Source organism: Anopheles funestus, chromosome 2RL (assembly GCF_943734845.2).
Source record: "Anopheles funestus chromosome 2RL, idAnoFuneDA-416_04, whole genome shotgun sequence".
In the NCBI taxonomy this organism is placed as follows: Eukaryota; Metazoa; Arthropoda; class Insecta; order Diptera; family Culicidae; genus Anopheles; species Anopheles funestus.
This window is the reverse complement of record NC_064598.1, coordinates 60561039-60581372: the sequence shown is the minus strand read 5'-3', so window position 1 is coordinate 60581372 and position 20334 is coordinate 60561039. Positions and strand designations below refer to the sequence as shown.

The 20334-nt window shown below is 40.7% G+C and overlaps 3 protein-coding genes across 4 annotated transcripts; 1 reads left to right on the top strand and 2 right to left on the bottom strand.

Annotated features, from left to right (window-relative positions):
- The first annotated feature begins 1569 nt into the window (after positions 1-1569).
- On the top strand, positions 1570-4255 carry LOC125762626 (arrestin homolog). The gene is made up of 4 exons (XM_049424960.1): positions 1570-1999; positions 2493-3303; positions 3364-3493; positions 3596-4255. Exons 1-4 carry the CDS (start codon positions 1891-1893, stop codon positions 3695-3697), a joined length of 1152 nt encoding a protein of 383 aa, XP_049280917.1. The 5' UTR covers positions 1570-1890; the 3' UTR covers positions 3698-4255.
- A 1937-nt stretch (positions 4256-6192) lies between these two features.
- Positions 6193-17029, bottom strand: LOC125762625 (cytoplasmic protein NCK1). Of its 2 annotated transcripts, none has more exons than XM_049424958.1 (6): positions 16512-17029; positions 11946-12279; positions 11559-11879; positions 11131-11467; positions 10733-11054; positions 6193-10660 (listed from the first exon to the last, which is right to left on the bottom strand). In XM_049424958.1, the coding sequence occupies exons 2-6, from the start codon at positions 11965-11967 to the stop codon at positions 10451-10453; spliced, it is 1212 nt and encodes a 403-aa protein (XP_049280915.1). In that variant the 5' UTR covers positions 11968-12279; positions 16512-17029; the 3' UTR covers positions 6193-10450. The 2 variants fall into 2 exon arrangements, with proteins under 2 accessions (XP_049280915.1, XP_049280916.1); XM_049424959.1 differs by lacking the exon at positions 16512-17029 and adding an exon at positions 15904-16139.
- Positions 17030-17758: 729 nt separating this feature from the next.
- LOC125762627 (adenosine kinase) lies at positions 17759-20120 on the bottom strand. The gene is made up of 4 exons (XM_049424961.1): positions 19667-20120; positions 19363-19524; positions 18993-19154; positions 17759-18932 (listed from the first exon to the last, which is right to left on the bottom strand). The coding sequence occupies exons 1-4, from the start codon at positions 19702-19704 to the stop codon at positions 18143-18145; spliced, it is 1152 nt and encodes a 383-aa protein (XP_049280918.1). The 5' UTR covers positions 19705-20120; the 3' UTR covers positions 17759-18142.
- Between the last annotated feature and the right edge of the window lie 214 nt (positions 20121-20334).

Sequence of the window (20334 nt, the reverse complement as noted above, 5' to 3'; positions counted from 1 at the left end):
ATTTAACTAACTAACATTAGTGGTCATGGAATCCTTTCCCCAGCATACTCAAAGATAGATCAAAGTTTTGTAAACAAATCTACTGATATCCATTGTAAACTTTCTGTAAAAATCACTGTAAAATGTTCTCATGATTTAACAGTAAATATATACAATTGTATAGCTTCGTCAATATTGTCAATCACGCTATTTGTCTTTCCTGTACTACACGCATGATTATATGAAACTTACATAAGTTATTTACATAGGTTACCAACGAAGTACCTCAGTATGTAATGTTCATAGAACACAAAAAAACACACATTTATTAAAGTTCACGGTCAGCGCTTACGAGAAATTACTGGACTGCAGACTGATTTTGCTACAAAAACAATGAAAACAGTGAGAAAAAGGGAAATATTGGCAAAAAAACACTTCAAGCCTTGCGAAACGATTGTCACGCGTGAAACCCTACTCTTGCCGTCGTGGAACAAGCGACGTCTTTCAATTTAAAGACGACGAGCACAGGACACATACAATCCAATCGGATAGGTTCCTCACATCGATGATGTCTGGCGATCGGCCGCTCGGTCACGTGTTTCTACCGTACGTCATGAGTTGTTCTAGTGTGGTGCATGGGCCAGAAATCGATGCGATCACATTACCTTAATTGGACCGAGAGAATCATCGCCATCCAATGTCACTTTCAACGGTCGTTTGCGTACGGTAGATAGTTTTCTTCGTCTTGCTTAAACTTTATTATCAAACCAGCCACACAAATCACTAACAAACCTGTTCATAATTAGCAGCAATACGACGCACTTTTGTTTATCAAACGTTCATTCTTTGTTTTGTGTTACGAAACACCATGCGTCTCCACCGTGATGTTCATCGTATTTGCAAGAGATTACTAATTACTTTTTTAGGGAAAAAATAAAACAATTACTATCGACAAGATTCAAACAGAAGTTCTTAAACAACTTATGCGCTTTCATGTATTAGCACAGCTGAGCACAAAAAAAAAACAAAACTAAATAAAATTCTTTTTCCTCGAAGACTTCACCCAAACACAGCCGACTCTAAGCTCAATGTCAAAAAAAAAATTATCTTACACGTGATATTAACCAAGCGACCGAATGCCACGAGTGTCCGGTGCACATTTCTCGCTCGTACCCATACAAACGACCGGTGAGAATATGTCTCCAAAAAAAACAAAGGAAAATGGAAAACTTTTGTATGAAACAATCGTAAGGCGAACTTCTTTGCGTTTCCGTATAGTGAACGGAAACGCAAAAGGCGATATGACGATGTTACCGTTCATAATCGAACCATCGGCCAATGGAAAAGCGATGGCTAAAGTCGTAAGGAAACCATGAGCACGACACTTATTCTACGATTATGCCAAACAACAGACAGGTGTAACCACGTTGGCCGATCGATCGGTGGACGCACGCCGAATCGTGCTGACACGACCAACGATGAAGCAGGATTCGGACTACGCGTAATTGGATCAGCAGGAATATGTGTGCAACGCAACACACCAACCTGAAGAAGGCAACGTGCAGAAGCGTATAAATGTAGCCGCCCCATCGGAATCTAATTCAGTTTGCGTTCATCAACAGGAACGACGGTTGTGATCCCTCCGCTGGTGGTGACACGAATCATACCTATAATTTCATAAATTAAAAAAAAAATACAAAAAAATCAAACCTACATTCCTACTCATAAAAACGTCTCCAGTCATCTGCAATATCTAATACATTCTTGCGAAAACAATCGAGTTTAAATCGACCGCACGAATCCAGCAGTGAAAGTGCAGATACCATTTCCGGAACTATAACAATAACTTTGTGTGTGTGCACCCGTGTGTTTTTCTTGTGTCAAAGTTCGTAGAAAAGGAATTACATCAAAATGGTTTACAATTTCAAAGTCTTCAAGAAGTGTGCCCCCAACGGCAAGGTTACGCTGTACATGGGCAAGCGTGACTTTGTAGACCACGTTGCCGGTGTTGAACCGATCGGTGTGTATTGGAGGCTTGCATGTTGGTGGCTAGTGACACAATTCTCCCCAGAGATACGTTATGCAAAAGTAGCGAGCGCATGGTTATAAAACAAGTCCTACGAAACGATTTAAAGCAATCACTTTCGACACATTAACGACATTCGCTAGAGTTGTAGTACACTGGAGTATTACGTCAAACTTTTTTTTTCAAATTAAACTTATTCATCATTATTAATTGTTGCGACAGGCGGACAGTTAGCTTTAAATTTTCTTTGCGAATTACTGTCACTCTATAAAACTACATGGGGTAGTTAAATTTAATGCTATACATCAATAACGAGAACTTCAAAGACAAAATTATCTGAACATCAATAAGCATAATTTTAGTACAAATTTAGTACAGTTCAACAAACAATTTTTTCAGTAGCTTAATTTAAAACTGTCTGTTGAAATTCAGATTCAGTTCACTATGTTTCAACGGCTCGATATCTCTTTGCTTCTTGTCTGATTAGATGGTATCGTCGTTCTGGACGACGAATACATTCGTGACAACCGGAAGGTGTTCGGTCAGGTGGTCTGCAGTTTCCGCTATGGCCGCGAAGAGGACGAGGTGATGGGGCTGAACTTTCAGAAGGAGCTTTGTCTCGCCTCGGAACAGATCTACCCTCGTCCGGAAAAGTCGGACAAAGAGCAAACGAAGCTGCAGGAACGCCTGCTGAAGAAGTTGGGCCCCAATGCCATCCCGTTCACGTTCAACGTGTCGCCGAATGCACCATCATCGGTGACGCTGCAGCAGGGCGAAGACGATAATGGTGATCCGTGCGGTGTGTCGTACTACGTGAAGATCTTTGCCGGTGACTCGGAAACCGATCGTACGCACCGTCGCAGCACTGTTACGCTCGGTATTCGCAAAATCCAGTTTGCACCAACCAAGCAGGGCCAGCAGCCGTGCACCGTGGTGCGCAAGGACTTCATGCTGAGCCCGGGAGAGCTTGAGCTCGAAGTTACGCTCGACAAGCAGCTGTATCTGCACGGTGAGCGAATAGGCGTCAACATCTGCATACGCAACAACTCCAACAAAATGGTCAAGAAGATCAAGGCGATGGTGCAGCAGGGTGTGGATGTGGTACTGTTCCAGAATGGTAGCTACCGCAACACGGTGGCTTCGCTGGAGACGAGCGAAGGCTGCCCGATCCAGCCCGGTTCCAGTCTGCAGAAGGTGATGTATCTCACGCCGCTGCTGTCCTCCAACAAGCAGCGACGTGGTGTCGCTCTGGACGGTCAGATTAAGCGTCAGGAACAGTGTTTGGCTTCGACTACTCTGTAAGTAGAGGGCACTTGTCCATTTGTGCGGCAGATTACTGAATGGCAATTGTTTCATAGATTGGCTCAACCGGACCAGCGCGATGCTTTTGGCATTATCATTTCGTACGCCGTCAAGGTGAAACTTTTCCTCGGTGCTCTCGGGGGAGAACTTTCGGCTGAGCTTCCGTTTGTGCTGATGCACCCGAAGGTAAGCAGCTTTAAGAAAAACAAACAATCTTTAAAGTGAACGTTAATCATCATATTTGCGTCTAATTTTTTCTCAACCATTTCTCTCGTACAAAATAAATAGCCCGGTACCAAGGCGAAAATCATTCATGCTGACAGCCAGGCCGAGGTAGAAACCTTCCGACAGGACACAGTCGATCAGCAGGCCTCGGTGGACTTTGATTAATTCCTTGGAGAGGCTAGGAACCCTGGCATGGACTACGACGATGAACCACTAAGCATCTACACACACAAAACCACTGAAAATGGAATATACTCATACAACCGAACGCAAACGACCTACGACGAAACGATCGATCTCACTTCCCCGTCTTTTTCATCCTAAGCAATAGAACGATGGCAGAGGGAGAGAAAGATGAAGAGAATGCAACGAGAGACAACAAAATACAAGACGGACACATCCGATGATTTCAATGTTTCTGTAGAGAACTGCAGCAAGGGACCAGCGTTCAAACCAAACGCTTTTCCTTCCTGACGATGTACCTTACAAAATTTACGATATAGAAAACGTCTTCGCCGTCTTTAACATTCGGTAACTTTGGTGTAGTTTTCATAGAATCCTTCTGAATGTAAGGACACTACTGAAATTCGCTATTTTGTTATTTGCGACCGATTGCAACTACATGGCGGCAAAACCGTCAACTATGTACACACCGAAAACATTTCATATAATTGAATAAAACAAATCGAAAAGAATAATATACTAATTGGTTGGAAAAAAACATCTTTGTGCTTTCGTTCATTTTACTACCCAGAGATACTATCATTATCATTGGCTTACCAATCTGTTTCCAGGAAACGTACGCATTAGGATGGGGCAGGCAGCTTTTTGTGCAGCATACTAGGCACGGTTCCCTGCAACAACCCACCTCCGGATTTGTTATCCAAAGTCATGATCCAATATAGCAGAACTCCTCAACTACCTTGAGATCGTCGCCGTCAGTTCAAGCTTTGCTCCCCAGGCGGTCTCTATCACGGTTATAGCTTTGGGGAAACAGGTACTTTGGCTACGGCGCAATGATCCTCAATCCAATTGTTAAGACTTCGCGTTTTAGTCAGGTGTATTGGCACCGTTATGTCGTTGTAAGTAGCGAATGTAAGGAAATGGAAGCTATTTTGTAAAAATCGTTCCCCGGTTGTCGCATCACGCCCTTCGTACGACACCTTTAAGACCTATGTTGAATAGCAGACAGGAGAATCCATCTCCTTGCCTCATTACTCGTTGAGATTCGAACGGTTCCGAGCCCGTTGGTTCTTCAAAACACGTTAAACAGACATATGTATACTAATATAAAAGAAGAGTATACTAATATATGTGAGAAAGATACTAATATAAAAGCGCATCTCTGTCGCTTTAACAATAGCAACACAACAATGGTAACTATTATATAAGAACAACTTTTAGAATTAATAGACTTAATAATCTAACTCAACTTAATAATTAATAGAAAAATAATGCACCAAACCTTTCTAATGCGCTTTGTGTCTGGTCTGCTAATTAAGTACCTTCGTTACGGGGATTTTACGCGGACTAAAAAAATGGCGAATTACACTGGGCTGTGATGTATCTATTACGCATATATTTTTTCCGCATTTAGCTGTCTTGTTGGACAAGGACCAAATTTGATAGCGTTGTTAAATAATTTGTAACAGTTAAATTTTATTCCCCGAGCGAAAAAGCTGAACATCGTGAAACACGTCGTGTCCACCGACGTCCAAACTAAGAAATATAGTTTTGGGTTTTGGTTTGATCTTGGGTCTTGTGTTCCTGGGATCGCTAAGAAAAATGCAAGAATTAGTGGCTAAACGATAAAAATGTTACCATCCTTCCACTGGACCTTGAGTTACGATCAATGGGAAATGTTTAGTCGAACCTCAAACCAAGGATGAACTCCAATATTTTTAAAACCAAAACGATATTGCAAAGGCCACGAAAAAATGAGCCAAACATCCGTTTTAGCCTGAAAACTTTCTGAACCACAATAACTCCTTTTATTTATTGATTTTTATAACCATTCCAAACTAATCCATCGCTTGTAACGCTGACAATAGTTAATGTCAAGGGGTGGGACGGTTGGGTATGTGCTAAACAGCGCCGGTTCTACAAGACAGGACCGGCTATCAAATTCTACAAGGACCATTAAGGTCGTTAAGCCAAGAAGAGATTGAGGTTAGTTAATCTCACTATTGTAGTACCCCAAAACTTTATCCATCTTGAGCCAAAAGTCATCAACGACCTGCAAAATTGAGGTGTGGAAAGTAACTAAAAGGATCCCTGCAGGAGACGCGTAAATGATGCACTCTGTGATCCCTTTCATGTTCATTAGCACCCATACTTTCCGGCCACTAGCCGGTATTATCGATTAGCAGACGACTGCGCTTAATCGTGAGCAATCCATCTCGGTTGTCAACTAACTGTCTTTTTGGGATGTTATCATCTATTTTGCACTTGAGTTACGAAACAATTCCAACAAACTGTCGTGTTTGATTTGTTTTATTTGTTTGTAATTCAAGCACACCATCATATTATCGTTTAGTAGTGACTTAGCAAACACCCTTGACCTGTATGTTAGAACGGTTTTAATTGTTTCACTGTTTTCCATTTATTCATCTACAACCTCCCCTTGTCACTACCGTTTTTTTAGGTTTTGCTCCCGGATCCTACGGTACTACTTCACAAGTGCCCATGAACTCTTCCCACTCCTTTGTGCCATTCAATCTACTTATTGCATTCCCTATGAAATTGGTTGCTGAACATTCCCACATGTAACATAAAGTATTTCTATTATGTTTCAAGAAAACAAAGTCACTAAAAATAATAAACATGTTCTTTCTCTAGATTCATTGATCTTACCTTTATTGCGATGACTTAGTTGTTTTTTTTTTTCTTTACGATATACAATATTCTCATCGTTTCACGCCTATGTCTTTACTTTGCATACTTTCCTAGTTCACTCGTTTCCAGTCTGTGTCAGTGATTAGCATCAGTGTTGACATTAAACGATTCCTCCACAACATTGGGTTCACTACCGAGCGTACGTCGTTCGTTTCAAATCGTTCGCAACAACACTGCTACACCACTTGCTACGTATCAGCTTGTGAGGAGTCTTTACTTGCCCTTCCTTATTTGTTCACGATCGATCGTTTGCAATTACTTCCTGTTTTATTTTATTATTTTATAATATTCTATATTACTTGTATATTTTGGTATTAGGATGATTTCATTCTTCATTTCTATCTCAAACCACTGCGCTTCGTGATTAATTTTTCGTGCCTTCAATTGTTGTTTGCTTTCTGTTCCCTGTCTTCATTGACTTTATGTTTCATACTGCGCTGTGCCAAACGTCAGTGGCAAAGTTTCGCAAACGTTTGCTTAAATTAATGAATGCCTTAACGGTATGATGAAGTGAAGTAGCAAAGAATAGAATTTATGAGTGAACATTCGCTTGGAAGGAGTCGATCAACGTTATAGCGATCATTCACCATACTGGTGTTGGATTGTTGCACACGTCCAGTTTAGAGACTGCTTGCTTCGCGTGGAAGAGATTCTAGCGGGTGTTGTGTCTAGCTGAAAAAAGGTTCTACAATTTCACTACCCTCATACACTTATTTCTATGTTCAACCATCTTACAGAAACCACACCGGCCAGCAAACCTGAACTGATTGTAATGCTGTTTTCCAATCAAAATAACAAGGATCATCTTACGATATTTGGTCGACAGCTAAAGAAACAATCCGATGCATGAAAAGAAAGCTTTATCTTTGTTGGTGATCGATCCCCTCACACATACAGAACAACAGTCCATGCATTTCTGGTTGCTTCGCATATCCATACATATCCATACAAGTATAATGGGCAACCGCACCAAACGTGGTTTAGAGTTTATTTTCTGTTAGTCGATGATGCCAAGCAAAAAAAAAATAGCATGTAAAACTTGGTAATACTCGCCAGCATACCGCCCAATTGGTATTTCTTTACAATGCACGTTTGAGTTACGCTTTTAGGGACTAAATCGGTTTGAAAATGGCACTTCGTAGCCCATTTCTTGTGTCACTCGCAATCACCTTCGATTCAAAGGCATTTGTTCGCGAAATTCGATTATCATTACTCTATTTCATACACCTGCTATTATATTCCGGATTGTAGTTATGTGATGTAAGTAGATAGTTTAGCTATATGTATGTATAACGTTGATTAATTCGCTTCGACCGCTACTCACGAAAAATTAGTGCCAATGCTTCGTTAGTATGAATTTACGTTCCACCTTTTTCTTTTTGTTCACTCGTTAGCACACCTAAAAATGGCAATACTCAATATACCGTTGCTTTTCGGAAGATATCTTTAGGCTCGAACTCATTCTCACAATTTCTCATTCGTTTCTGCCGTTCACAGATGCTGTGTACGGTTATGCTTTGATCGGTTTCAAGGTATCGATCTTGTTTGATTATGTGTTTCGCTAATGGCGCAATACACATAATACTCCATATGGATGTTCGTTTCAAAACTCCCAATCATGCCCCAGTTGTGCTTGCTGTAAACCGAAACGTTTAGCTATGTTTAACAAACAGCGCTCGGCAATGTTGTATACTTTCTCAAGTATGCTACAAGGCTCCATCACATACCTTGGCCCAACAGTGGTTGTTTTGGGGACAGGTTTTAGAGAAGCGAGAAGAAAATTAGAGAGCTTCACAACACCAATTTACACTTACACTACACACGACAAAACATTTACACCATTCGCGGCTGTCGGACGCGTTGGTGTGGATGTGTGTTTTCGTCCAAATAAATCGCGTTCCCTCTCTCGTCGATATAAAAAGGAAGTATCAAAATTACTAATTCCATCACATCGTGCTACCTTGTATAAAATTATCAGACCATCGCTCCCAAATACAGAACAATTCTTCTCGTACACAGTGCTGTTGTGTTGCTTGCACGATGAAGATACGCCTGTTTCGCATTGTTCGTTTCGTTTTAACGTCATTTCTGTCCTGATCCTATTCGTCAGACGTTTGTATTAGCATGATACGAATACGCCGCAACGTTGAGTAAACGTTACATTTAGCAGTGTAAGCAAGGAATGAATGTTAAATGCTATGAGGAAACCCTATCTCAAAGCCTATTTTAATATATCTTCTGTACACGGATGAGTATGGATATAGATACAATGTTGCCACATTGATTCGTATGTCTATTTGCGTTAGATGCCACTCTGATTAAAATGGTAAAAGGCGAAACTTTATGCCTAATACAGCAATAGCTTAGACGCTAAATGAAACTCGAAAAGGGAAACAACAGCACCAATATTTAGTGTGATTCCTTTCCAACCATAGATAGAGAGGTTTTCCGAATACTGCTCCGCAGCAAGCGATATTGATGTGCAGCGTGGTGTGCGCAGATTTTACGATCAGAACTAGTGTTTACTAGTGGCCGGATTTCTGTTTTGGAGGTGTAAGAGCACACCATCGTCTCGAACCAAGCGCTCATTCCCATTCCTTCGTCATCACACTAATGACGAAAGCACGGGACACCGAGTTAAATCACTGATGGAAACTATATCCTGATAGTTAGTTTGCTGATACAATTGGTTCATCCAGTAGATTAAATGGAATAGATGTAAAACTAACTCACTTCTTTCTATTTATTGGTGGTCTGTACGATTGTTTGTTTTTGTTTGCAATTCTATTCATCATCAACACTCACACTTGTTCAGACTCTGGGGTTTGTTTTTTTTGTTGTTGCGGAATCTACTGAACAGCAACAAAATAAATGCCTACACTTTGCGCTCTATAACAAATACATGTTGTTGCTCTGAGGATGGAAAGATGTATCATCGCTAAATGCGTCACGTCGAATTGGACGTCACATCTATTTGGATGCGGGTACGGTTCATATACTTGTACCCATATTCGCATGCGTATAAAAAATGGATGGGCTTTGCAAACGAAATGTTTACCGCTTTGGTTATCATTTGAACTACAATTAAATATAAGAATTCCTCTCAGTGTAAGCATACACGCATCTACAGCAAGGGACGCGGATCTTTCAGCGACTGTTTTTTTCTATATTGAAGAATAATTATTCTAAGCGGATGCACAAATTAGTATCTACTGATTGCTATAGAACCAAGACCTTTACGCTCTAGTTAGATAAAAACAAATATTCAACCGAAGTAAAATTGCGTAATGTATTCCTGGTTAAAACTGTTTTACCCCGCGTTGAGTTCCCAGCCAATGTTATAGTGACTTAAAAAAAGACTACTGCCTTACTAAAGCTTGGCTGCTTCGAAATAAATTACTACTTTTATAATTATCATTACCATTACATCGAGTTTGCATTTCGAAGAGCTTTTCATTCAACGATTTATGTTTCATTTGCTGTATCATTCCTTATCATGATTTTAAACCGAATAGGTCATTTCTAATGATCTCCGTGGAAATTAGATTCGATGTTTAAAAATAATAATATACATAAGGGCTGAATCAAATATGACATACAGAACTAATCGTTCACTCGTTATTTTCACTCCATACACACCTATAGTATGAATGCCTAATTTAAAGGAGATATTAAAATACATAAACTAATCGAAACTAAAATTCTGTAAGACATTTAAAAGTCGATAAACATGTAAAATCAATTGTATAGAAGATTCAAACACAGCATAAAATAAAACATTCAACTTCGCATCCGAAAACAATGCACGATGTTTCACGAACAAAGGTCAAATCGGAAACCAGTCCAGCAATAGGTTGAAATTACCACATTATCTATCCAACATTGTATCTCGTTCTGCACTTGGACGCTTTGCCGTGCGTCTTTTTAATGCTATGAGTCATACGTTTGTCAACACCGATCCGGTGACTTCCTTCGCTGATGCCTGCTAATATCAGGTGACTTATGTATTCAGCTATATCGAGCTTAGGTACCATTTGCTTTCGGCAGCGGTCGTACAAGATACAGCTTTTCACCCTGCTTGTTAGTATAAATGGGAGCTCTTTGGTAATGGTCCACTAGTTGATCCAGTGTGTGAAATTTACGTTGCCCGATGCAGTACATATTACCTTCAACGTGCACACGGAAATGCTTGTTGCGACCAGGGGCCTTCAACGATACAGAATAGTCACCCAGCTGCGAAAGAGACATGGACGAATTAGAACAATGATGAAACTATTATTGCTTACAAACGTTTAAATAACTTACATTTGTTTCACTATCACGAATCAAATAATCTCCATCGTGGCCGTGAGAGTTTAGCACCGTATCACATTGACTTCGTGTAATAGCACCGTAGTACCAGCTTTTTCCGGTCAGATGGGGTCTTTCTGGTTGCTGGGAGTTATTGTTGTTGCTGTTGTTCGTGTTGGAGTTGTTGTTATTCGATTGTGCATCGTTAGGTCGTCGATCAAGTGAATCCGGGCCACTGCCATTGCTCCGGAATGGTTGAGCCAGATATTCAGACAATTCTTGTAAATAGTTACGAGGTACTAGTCCAACCTGGCCATTATTATTCCGGGCTTTGTACCTACATGTTACAAGGTTTAATTTGATTAGTTATAGGTTTCATCGAGTGTGGCACGCACCCACACAAACACACTTACCATTCGGGATCAGCCGCTGGTCGATCAAGAATTTCCAACCGATCACCCTTTTCAAAAGATAGCTCCGTATCGTTGTTTGAATTGAATGAGTAAAGAGCCACAACAATGTCAAGCACATTTTCTGCCATCGCGTACGTGTGCAGAGTATCGTCTTCATTTTCCTCCGTTGTATAATTACTAGGAAACCATCCAGTCGCTGAGCCACTTTGGCCACGCCACCAACCATCGTTCGATTTCTCCAGTATCAATATCCGCGTACCTTTGGTCAACGACAGTTCATCTTGCTGTTGCGCCTGATAGTTGTATTTGACTATGGCAGTTCCTATCGGGGTAGAAGCTGCGTGCGGTGAATGAAAGAAACGAGATGTTTTAAACAGAATAATATATTAGAATGAAAAGTAAATAAATTCCAAAACGCATTGCCTTACCGATGGCATCCGAAGGATCCGGTGGTAACCGTCGGCTCATTGTGGGACTATCGACCTGCCTAGAAGGTGAGCAATTGGGTAGAGTTTTGCTGCCGGAACCCTTTTTAACCTTCTTCTTAAAACTATCGAACAGTGAGACGGATTTTTTCTCCTTCTTGACGTAGTTGCTCGGTACGTATCCCGACTGATTACGTGTATTCTGTACTCTCCACCAGTGCTTACTATCGTCCAGCAGAAGATAACGATCGTTTTTCCTCAGATCTAACTCTTGGGCTCCCTGCGCTTCATAATCGTACTTTGCTACCACGTAGCAAACATCCTCTAAAACGGCAATTAAAATGCAAGTTAATATAACGTTCATAAACCAGACATTCTATCACCAAGTACCTTGCTTAATACTCCCAGCCATTATGTTATGACTTCAATCTTTTTGCAGCTTCGTTCGTTCGTTACACGCCTATTCTGTTACTTCCACAAGCGAAACGAGTTATTGTTAAAAAAGAATATTTAAAATTATTCACCGATAGAAAAATATATTTTCCTCTCGTGTCGAAGTTCCTTGTACTGTGTTTATGTCCACGAGTCTGTCCGCAACACGCAAGATTATTTTCTAAATAGATCCCTTTTAGCATTCACTGCTACACTTGTTTTACTTAAATCGTGGCCCTATATATAAGCCGCGATCATTTTACGAAGAGACTTGTATTCAGTTGAACAAAATCTGAAAGTAGCAGAGATAAAACAAGAGTATATATAATATTACTATTTTATCTATTGCTATAGTTTATTTAAAGGAAGTTTGCTTTATATGTTTAAGTAAAAATATGTAAAATTATTGACCATATGTTTATGTTCAACAGTGCATTACATCAATACTTCCAAACATAGATGTTCTATTGCGGTCAATGTCAACTACCAGGCACTTCAAAAGTTATATCGTTAAATAGATATGTGGACAATTATAAAGCCAATTTTCTAACCAAACAGAACGTACACAAATGGCAAAACTCCAATTGCATTTTTGGTAACGTTTGGTTACAATTTCGCCCACACCTTCCGGTTAGTGTTAGGGCAGAAAAGACAAAACCCTCATGGGATCCTACTGCAGCGGTAAATCTCAACGGGTGATCGTACAAGCCACGATCAATGTCTGAAGGTCTCGCCGGTTCTAAGCATACCCGCAGCAGCGAGTTAGCTTTTGGGTATTGTAGTGTGGACGCGTTTCTCTCATAAACAATGAACAGTATGAAAAGGTTACCACTACGCAACCATTCTGAGAACCAAGTGAAGGTCGCTGTGCTGGTTTTCAATGTTGCATAGTTATAGACATCTGCTATGGTAGAATATAAAAAGTAACGAAAAGCAACGATGCTGTACACAACTATAAAAAAACGATATAATGATTCCAATCATAACCGGAACTGCGGAAACATTTGAATTTAAATTGTTATGAACTATTTAATTATGTTTTGGATTCTCTATTTTGAAACAGACAATGTACACTAAATAAACACAAGAATTCGAAACCAGATTGGAATCATTTCTACAATTTACCCTAATTACATACTTATTGTGTTATATTTTGTAAACTGTTCTAGCTTTCCGTGTACAAAAGTTTGTTCAGAAATTGTGAAAGTGAGCTTCTGCCAACTGCCTACGTACACAATTATGAAAAACGAAGCGAGTCATCCGCGCATACACTGGACCTGACAGTGGATAGACAACTAACGAATATCTAATTTTAAAAGACACTGCCACTATTGAATGAGAAGCAGTTCAATGTCTGCAGTACCCTAGACCGTCTTGTCTGTCTGGCGCATCATCACCATCATCATCATCATCCTCATCCAAATGGTAAGTAAAACGAAAAATCGCACATAGAGCACGCTCGCACGCACGCACGGGGTGAATTTTCCCTGCCTTGCTTTCATGTAGCGTGCAAAGAACGAAAGCAGCAGGGGGTTGTTGTTGGGTTTGTTTTGTTTAGCGTCGGTAGATGGATTGATAAATCGCTCCCAGCCAGCCACACACGCACTCCGTTCGGGAAAGTGTAACTCAACGCAACCTTATCTCTACATCAGACGAAATTAAGGAAAGAACCCAATCGGACGTTTTGAATGAACTTCGGCATAAATTTCGACCTATATTTCGTATACCGAAACGTTTTCCGCTATTTGTTCCGACAATCAGTCAGTCTCGTCCAAACAGCAGGAGGACTGCAGGATTTTTGCTGTCATCGTGCGGATGTCTAGCAAAAAGCTCAATTTCAAAATTAAAGCAAAAAAGCTTGTCACAGCCGTTGCCACAACACTTTTTTTCTATATGTGGCGGTCGATCGTCTTTTTTTTCTCTTGCTTGCTCCTGCTTATTCTAGTATTTGTTCGATTCGCGAGTTCTGTTCTGCGCTGGTGTGTCTTGCATCGCGTTCTGCCTGTGGCTTGTCGGTGGTTTGTTTCGTTTTGACTAGTGGTATAGGATTTAGACCGTACTATTATTCCATATGGTTAGGGTATCCTCGCGCGATGTGCGCAAGGGTAAGTATGATAGTTATATACGGGAGTGATATTGCCAGCTCGCCCATGTGTGTTTTCTGCAAAGATAGTAATGGTAGGAAATATCGGGAATCGATCCCAGACTTACATTTGGAGGTGGTGTTTCAGGCGTCCGCGAACCGATGGTACCAACAATTTGGCGCCAAAAGGATTGATACGGACCAGGTTTTGTTCTACGTGCAGTGCCTCGAACGAAGTTCCGATCGATGACGTCATAAACCATCAGCTGTTCTGTTATGTTGAGCACTGATCTGAGCAATAATGATTTTTAGGTTGGTGTTTGTTGTACGAGTGTTTTTATTTTTCAACATAGAATGGTGATCCTCGCACACGGACCGTTTTTACGTAGCTTTAGTGTGACGATTTTACAATGATATTTGTTGAATTATGTATGGGTTTGTTGTTAAAATAAACATACCTTTTTTGTAGGCTTTCGTGACATCTAATATGCAAAGCCATACCAGAACATTATCAATCGTACATATTCTTGGCTCTTGCTTGATACCGAATAGGATCATTACAGATGTCGCGAAGTACGTTAATGTACAGTGCACTGTTAAATGTTTCATTGCGTTTCAATTTCTACACGCGCCTTTTATTTAAAGTGTCTGAGCATCTTTCGCACGGCATCGATTGCTGGTAACAAGGGAACGCTAGAGAATGTTCCGTGTGTTACGTTCAGCTGTGTTGTGATATGTTTTGCACTTAATATTAGTTTTCCAGGAAGTGTCGCTACGGTCGCATCCTATAGCAACAGTTTGGCCACGGGCTTAGCTGGTGCAATGCAATCCAATGCAATGAGCAATTGAATGAAAGGATCGATGGCAAATGAAATGTTTTGATCAGCAACTCTGGCCGGCAAAGACAAGCATTAGAAGAATGCTTCGCGGAACATCGGCCACGCAATCGATTTGTATTAAGAGAAATGCAAACAGAATTGTTATTCATATTAAATTGATACAACTGTTTATCTTTCACAACACGAAGAAAGCTGTAACGTGTTCCAAAATATGTTATGAAACTTAAAAAGAGCTACTTTGGTGGTTCTTTATTTCACGGTCGTATAATCAAATCGGATTCCAACGCCCAAAACGTCTATTAGCTCATAACAAAATCGTGGTAGAAAACAGCAACAGCTTCGACACATGAGCATGAGCTGTTGTTTAATTTTTGTATGATGTCTTGGTGCATTCGCCTCTCTTAATATGAAATAATAATTATGTTAATAATAATGATAAAAATTAAGAAAACAAATGTACAGCGATTCGTCAGCGATTCTGTATACGATCCCGCGAACAACTCGGATAGCTTCGATTTGTTGTTGTAAACCAATGCATTTGTTGGTGTTGTTGGTGTTTGGAGCAGTCTGACAACCGCACGGATTGTACATTTTTGTATCGACGGTAGAACGAGCGTGAGTACGAGCAAGAGGGCATAACCCAAGAGAAGCGAACAGCATGAGAAAACTCATCAGACACGACTCGAGCTTTCTGACCGACTCTCGCTCAGTGTAAGTGCGAGCAGGCACGGAATATTTTTTAGAGGGAGACGTTCTGTCATTTGCTCTTGACAAGTCGAAACTTTTTGCTTGGGGAAGAGCTTTCGAGAAGTGTTATTCAGCCGGCTAAAATGATAAGACACTGCTGAAACGCTGCATGCACATTGTCCATTGTCGGATAAAAAGGGTTGCTTCATTCGAAAGCCTCCCTCTCTAGGAACTCTGGTAGCATGTGCTTGTTTAAACAAAAAAAAAGCGAAATGCGAACTGATGTCGAAAACAAAAACAAAGATACCTGCTTTTGGAGGCGATGTTTCCGACCGCGATTTAAATGGAAGATGTCACACATACTCCAACACAACATTGTCCATATTACGTGTAGGGCCAAATGCAAGCCAGACACGGTTTCTTCCAGATGCAAAAATAATAACCTGTCAAGTCACACACCGTACAGTTGCAAGGGAATCAAATGCAAAGTGCAAAGGACGCGTTCCAACAACAGCAATCAGTGAAGAAAACAGTATCCGCCCATCTAACACACTCAAACAGAACTTACGGTGCCACACGCAAAGGATACGTTGGGAAAATATCATTTCATTAAAACATCGCACGAACACTACTACATTCACACACACACCCACACGTCACACAGGCCGACCAGTCGTCCTTTTTACTCCAAGGTAGCATCCGCTGCTTCGTTGCTGTTAATGTGCTTAACTCTGCATGCAAACTGTGCTCACGCATACACCTTCACACCCTTAACTACCAGGAAACAATCGTCTCCCGACCGCTTTTAGCATTTATTTCACTGTCCATTCCACGGAAATCCCGCTTCCAACTGCATCCTAATCCCACCGAGATGATAACCATTACTTCAATGCAGCGACAAAAGTTGCTACGTACCATTAGCTCATGGCCAATTACGTTGTCGGCGATGTTTTATACCCTTGCACTTCACCTACGTTGGAGTCTGATTCTGGAACTACTTTTTGCTTCCGCTTTTTTCGGTCACTTTACCATTGCACTGTTTGATGCATTCGTTGTTACATTCATTGATCCATGAGTATCGTACTGATGCGTCCACCATGGACGTACGGAAAGTTCCAGGGATGACTGGAAACCGTGGTGATGATGACCGCACCGAAAGAAGATTGTATGGCAAAACCCTAGCAAATTGAGGGCCCGTAAACTGCACCGAAACAACAAGGCAGCTGTGTCTGCTTCACTCACCCACTAGCAGATTTTGCTGCAACCACACCCGGGAGCGTGTATACGGTGGAAAAAGCAAGCTCCCTTGCACGTGTAATTGCGAATTTTCCGAAGTATTTTCCTCGATATTGTTTTAATCTTTTTCTGCCTAAACTTCTACAGCAAGCTATTCGAGCAGTGGTCCGAAATCTGGACGTACAGTGAGTGAATGGCAGGTTAATACATATGTACTCGTCTGACAGACCAGTGGAGTGTTCTTTGACGTTTGTGAGTAATAAAACCGTACGGATGATGCACGAAAAAAAAAACAACCGAAGTGAGAATGCGATAATCTATCACGAATACCTTTTCGAGTTTTTCCATCAATATGTGACTATCTGCAGAGCGGCGAAATTTTCACATTTTGTATCTTGTAGTAGATTACATTTTACTTTTATTTGGAGTTTCCACAGGATCGACAGGATTTGTAAAACATTTTGTTTCACAATTCATAAAAGATCCAACGGAAAATTTGAATAATGACAGCAGAAGGGTCATACATTTAAATGCATTTGGCAGCACGGTTTTTAAAAGGAAGGATCGCGGCAAAATAGAAAACAAGGTAGTGGAGCACAAAAACAAGGCGAGAAAAGAGTTGTACACATGAACAAAGCCAGAATTGTAGTGTGTTGAATTCTAAACACAGGAAAAATACACAAAAAATAAAGCAGTGGTCCTAATATGAGCCTTTGACCCTTTGACAACCTTCCTTGAATCGCTTGCAGCATTGCAAAGCGATTAGAAGTCTGTTTATAGGTAAAATTATGTTATTTTAGTTTTTATTGAAGATGATTATTCAGATTGGTGTTCCTCTATTAACCACTAAATGCAAAAAACAGTTATACTACCCGGTACAAATAGGAAGCTTCACAGTGAAGAATATATGATATAGGGACTATTCTTGATGTACTCTTTTGAAATTAGCTTTCCGAAAGCGCCCTTTACACAAGAAGTTTTACAGAATAGTTATTGTGATATTGAATTACCTACACTTACACATACTTAACCAAACACTCTAAATGTAGAACAATTTCTTTCATGGGAGTAAAATAACTTTTAATCTAGTTTATATGTACGCGTACGTAAGGTGCATTTATAAATATTGACGACTAACAACTTTTTGTAACAATTACCCTTAACCAAACTAATGCAGTAATAGCAAAATCACCATGCAGCAAGCACCTAGCCAAATCTGTTAAGTAGCAAAACAAGAGTAAAGGAACATGCTCTTCCTGGATGATAAAAGTTCAGAGACACACTTTCTGCCGTGCCCGGCGATCACGATCTCAAGGAATCATCCCCTCTTTTGTAGTCGGGGCAATCGATGGCGATGATGGAACGCTGGAGGGTAAATTACATCCCACTTGCCGTATCACTTTCCCGGCCACTTTACACCCGTATCGAATGCAGTCCACTAACGTGGGGCTTTCATCGTTCATGAATTTGTATAGAAACCCTGCCACAAATGAATCTCCGGCCCCGGTTGTATCGACCACGGTGTTCGCTGGTATAACCGGTACTGGGTAGCTTTCTGCTATGAATTTTGAGCCCGCACCATAGTATAACCGAACGCTACGACAACCATCAGTTGCAATGAGAATCTTGTTACGGTTATATTTTCGGTAGGGCTTTATCAGTAACCGAGCCAATGCGTCCACGTCGTCACAGTGGTAAATCTGTGCCAGTGCAATGAATTCCGCCAAATTTCCAAACACCAGATCGGCATGCTCCACGAGAAAGCGCATCTCTGCCGTGAATTCCTGCAGTATGTACGATGCATTCAAATTGGTTACCAGCAGGTTTGCTGTTCCCTTGCAGTATTGTTCATAGATGTACGTGCAGATGTGAAATTTTTCCGGCACGAAATACCCTTCGATGTAGAAAATTCGCATGTCTTCGTCAATATTTGTGTGTGCGGCTGATTTGCAAACACCGATCTTTGACTGGCACCAGCGCGAACTTACAAATTCTTTCTTGAAATGTAGCGAAGCACCAATGTTCGCGTTCAGACTCCGCTTGTCACCACTGATGAGGCACATGCATGTTCCAGTCATTTCATCAGGCAACGTTTGTATGCTGTAAAACAAAAATGCATCATTGCACGGTACGTCGAATTGCAGCACACAATCTACTCACCATGTATTTAGTGCACAATCCTTTAAGATTTGTTGCAATATTTGGCCATTCTCATCAACACCGACCGCTCCGCAAAAAATTATATTTTTTTCTCCAAGGGCACGCAATATACGGCATGTGTTAAGTGCGGAACCACCAGGGTTGTAGATTGGATTACCGCAGCTGGAGCGAAAAGCAAATTATTCACAGTAAATTATGCCATCTCCAAAACATGTAAACACACGCACAGCGTTCAACTTTTTTTCATCACATTTCATATCGACACTCCACACGCTAGTCATGGTCTATTTACGTTACATGATAGGTCTGTGCGTATGAGTCAAATACAGCAGCGTGATTTGGAGAGTCCCGTCATTGACCAAATACCTACGTTTCTACGGCAACGGAGACAAGGGCAGCAAGTTTGTCTGCAGGAACTTCCCTTTGATCATCCGGTTTCAGATCGAAATCATTCAAAATTGTCCCATCCTTCAGCTCGACGCTGATATCAAGTAGAATGTTACCAAATGCGACCATTCGCGGGCACCGATCACTGCATGAGAAGCAAATGGAATCACAACATTAGTTTAGTTTACATCGCCTCACGCTGTCCCTTTTGTATGTTTAACCGATGTAAGGTAATGCAACAACTGCATCCTCTTGTGCAATGTTGTAACAATTTGCTCACTACTTACCAACTTGTGATGGCGAGATCATCGTTTTCGTTTGTCATGCTGATGGTGGAAATATCCTGGTTTGTCTGCGACGCTACCAATTCTGTAGATCACTCCAACGTTGATCTACCGTAATATATATGTTGCAATGTTACATTCACCATACGCTGAAATGCACATGCACGTACGAACTTCGCAAGGACGATTATGTCAAAATTAGTCACCGAACCTCCCAGCTTCACCCCTTCCACTAGAAACAATTTGAACCGGTTTCGCGGGCTCATTCAGCATGCACAAAATATGCTAGCTTTTGTGACGACGATTATGTTTATGACCAGTTTATCAGTTTGCTTTACCGCATGCACGGATTTTGTAATAGATAAGCGATGTATAGATAACGTTTATAAACGAAATTTCATTTGGAACCAGCAAAACGGTAGCTGAATGTGTATGTTTGTGTTTTCTTTTTTGCTGTCATTTAGGATGCACCTTGTGCTGTCATATGAAGAGGCGTATACAGCGTTTAGTTGGCAGCTTCGAGCTAATTTTGGAAGCTATTTGAATGTGCAATTAGATATGATTTACAAAAACATTTTTATGTTACTATACTTTACATAATTGGAACCACCATAATATAAAGCTAAAACTGCTATTTTGTCGTTATAGTGCTCAATTATTTTTAAATAGTG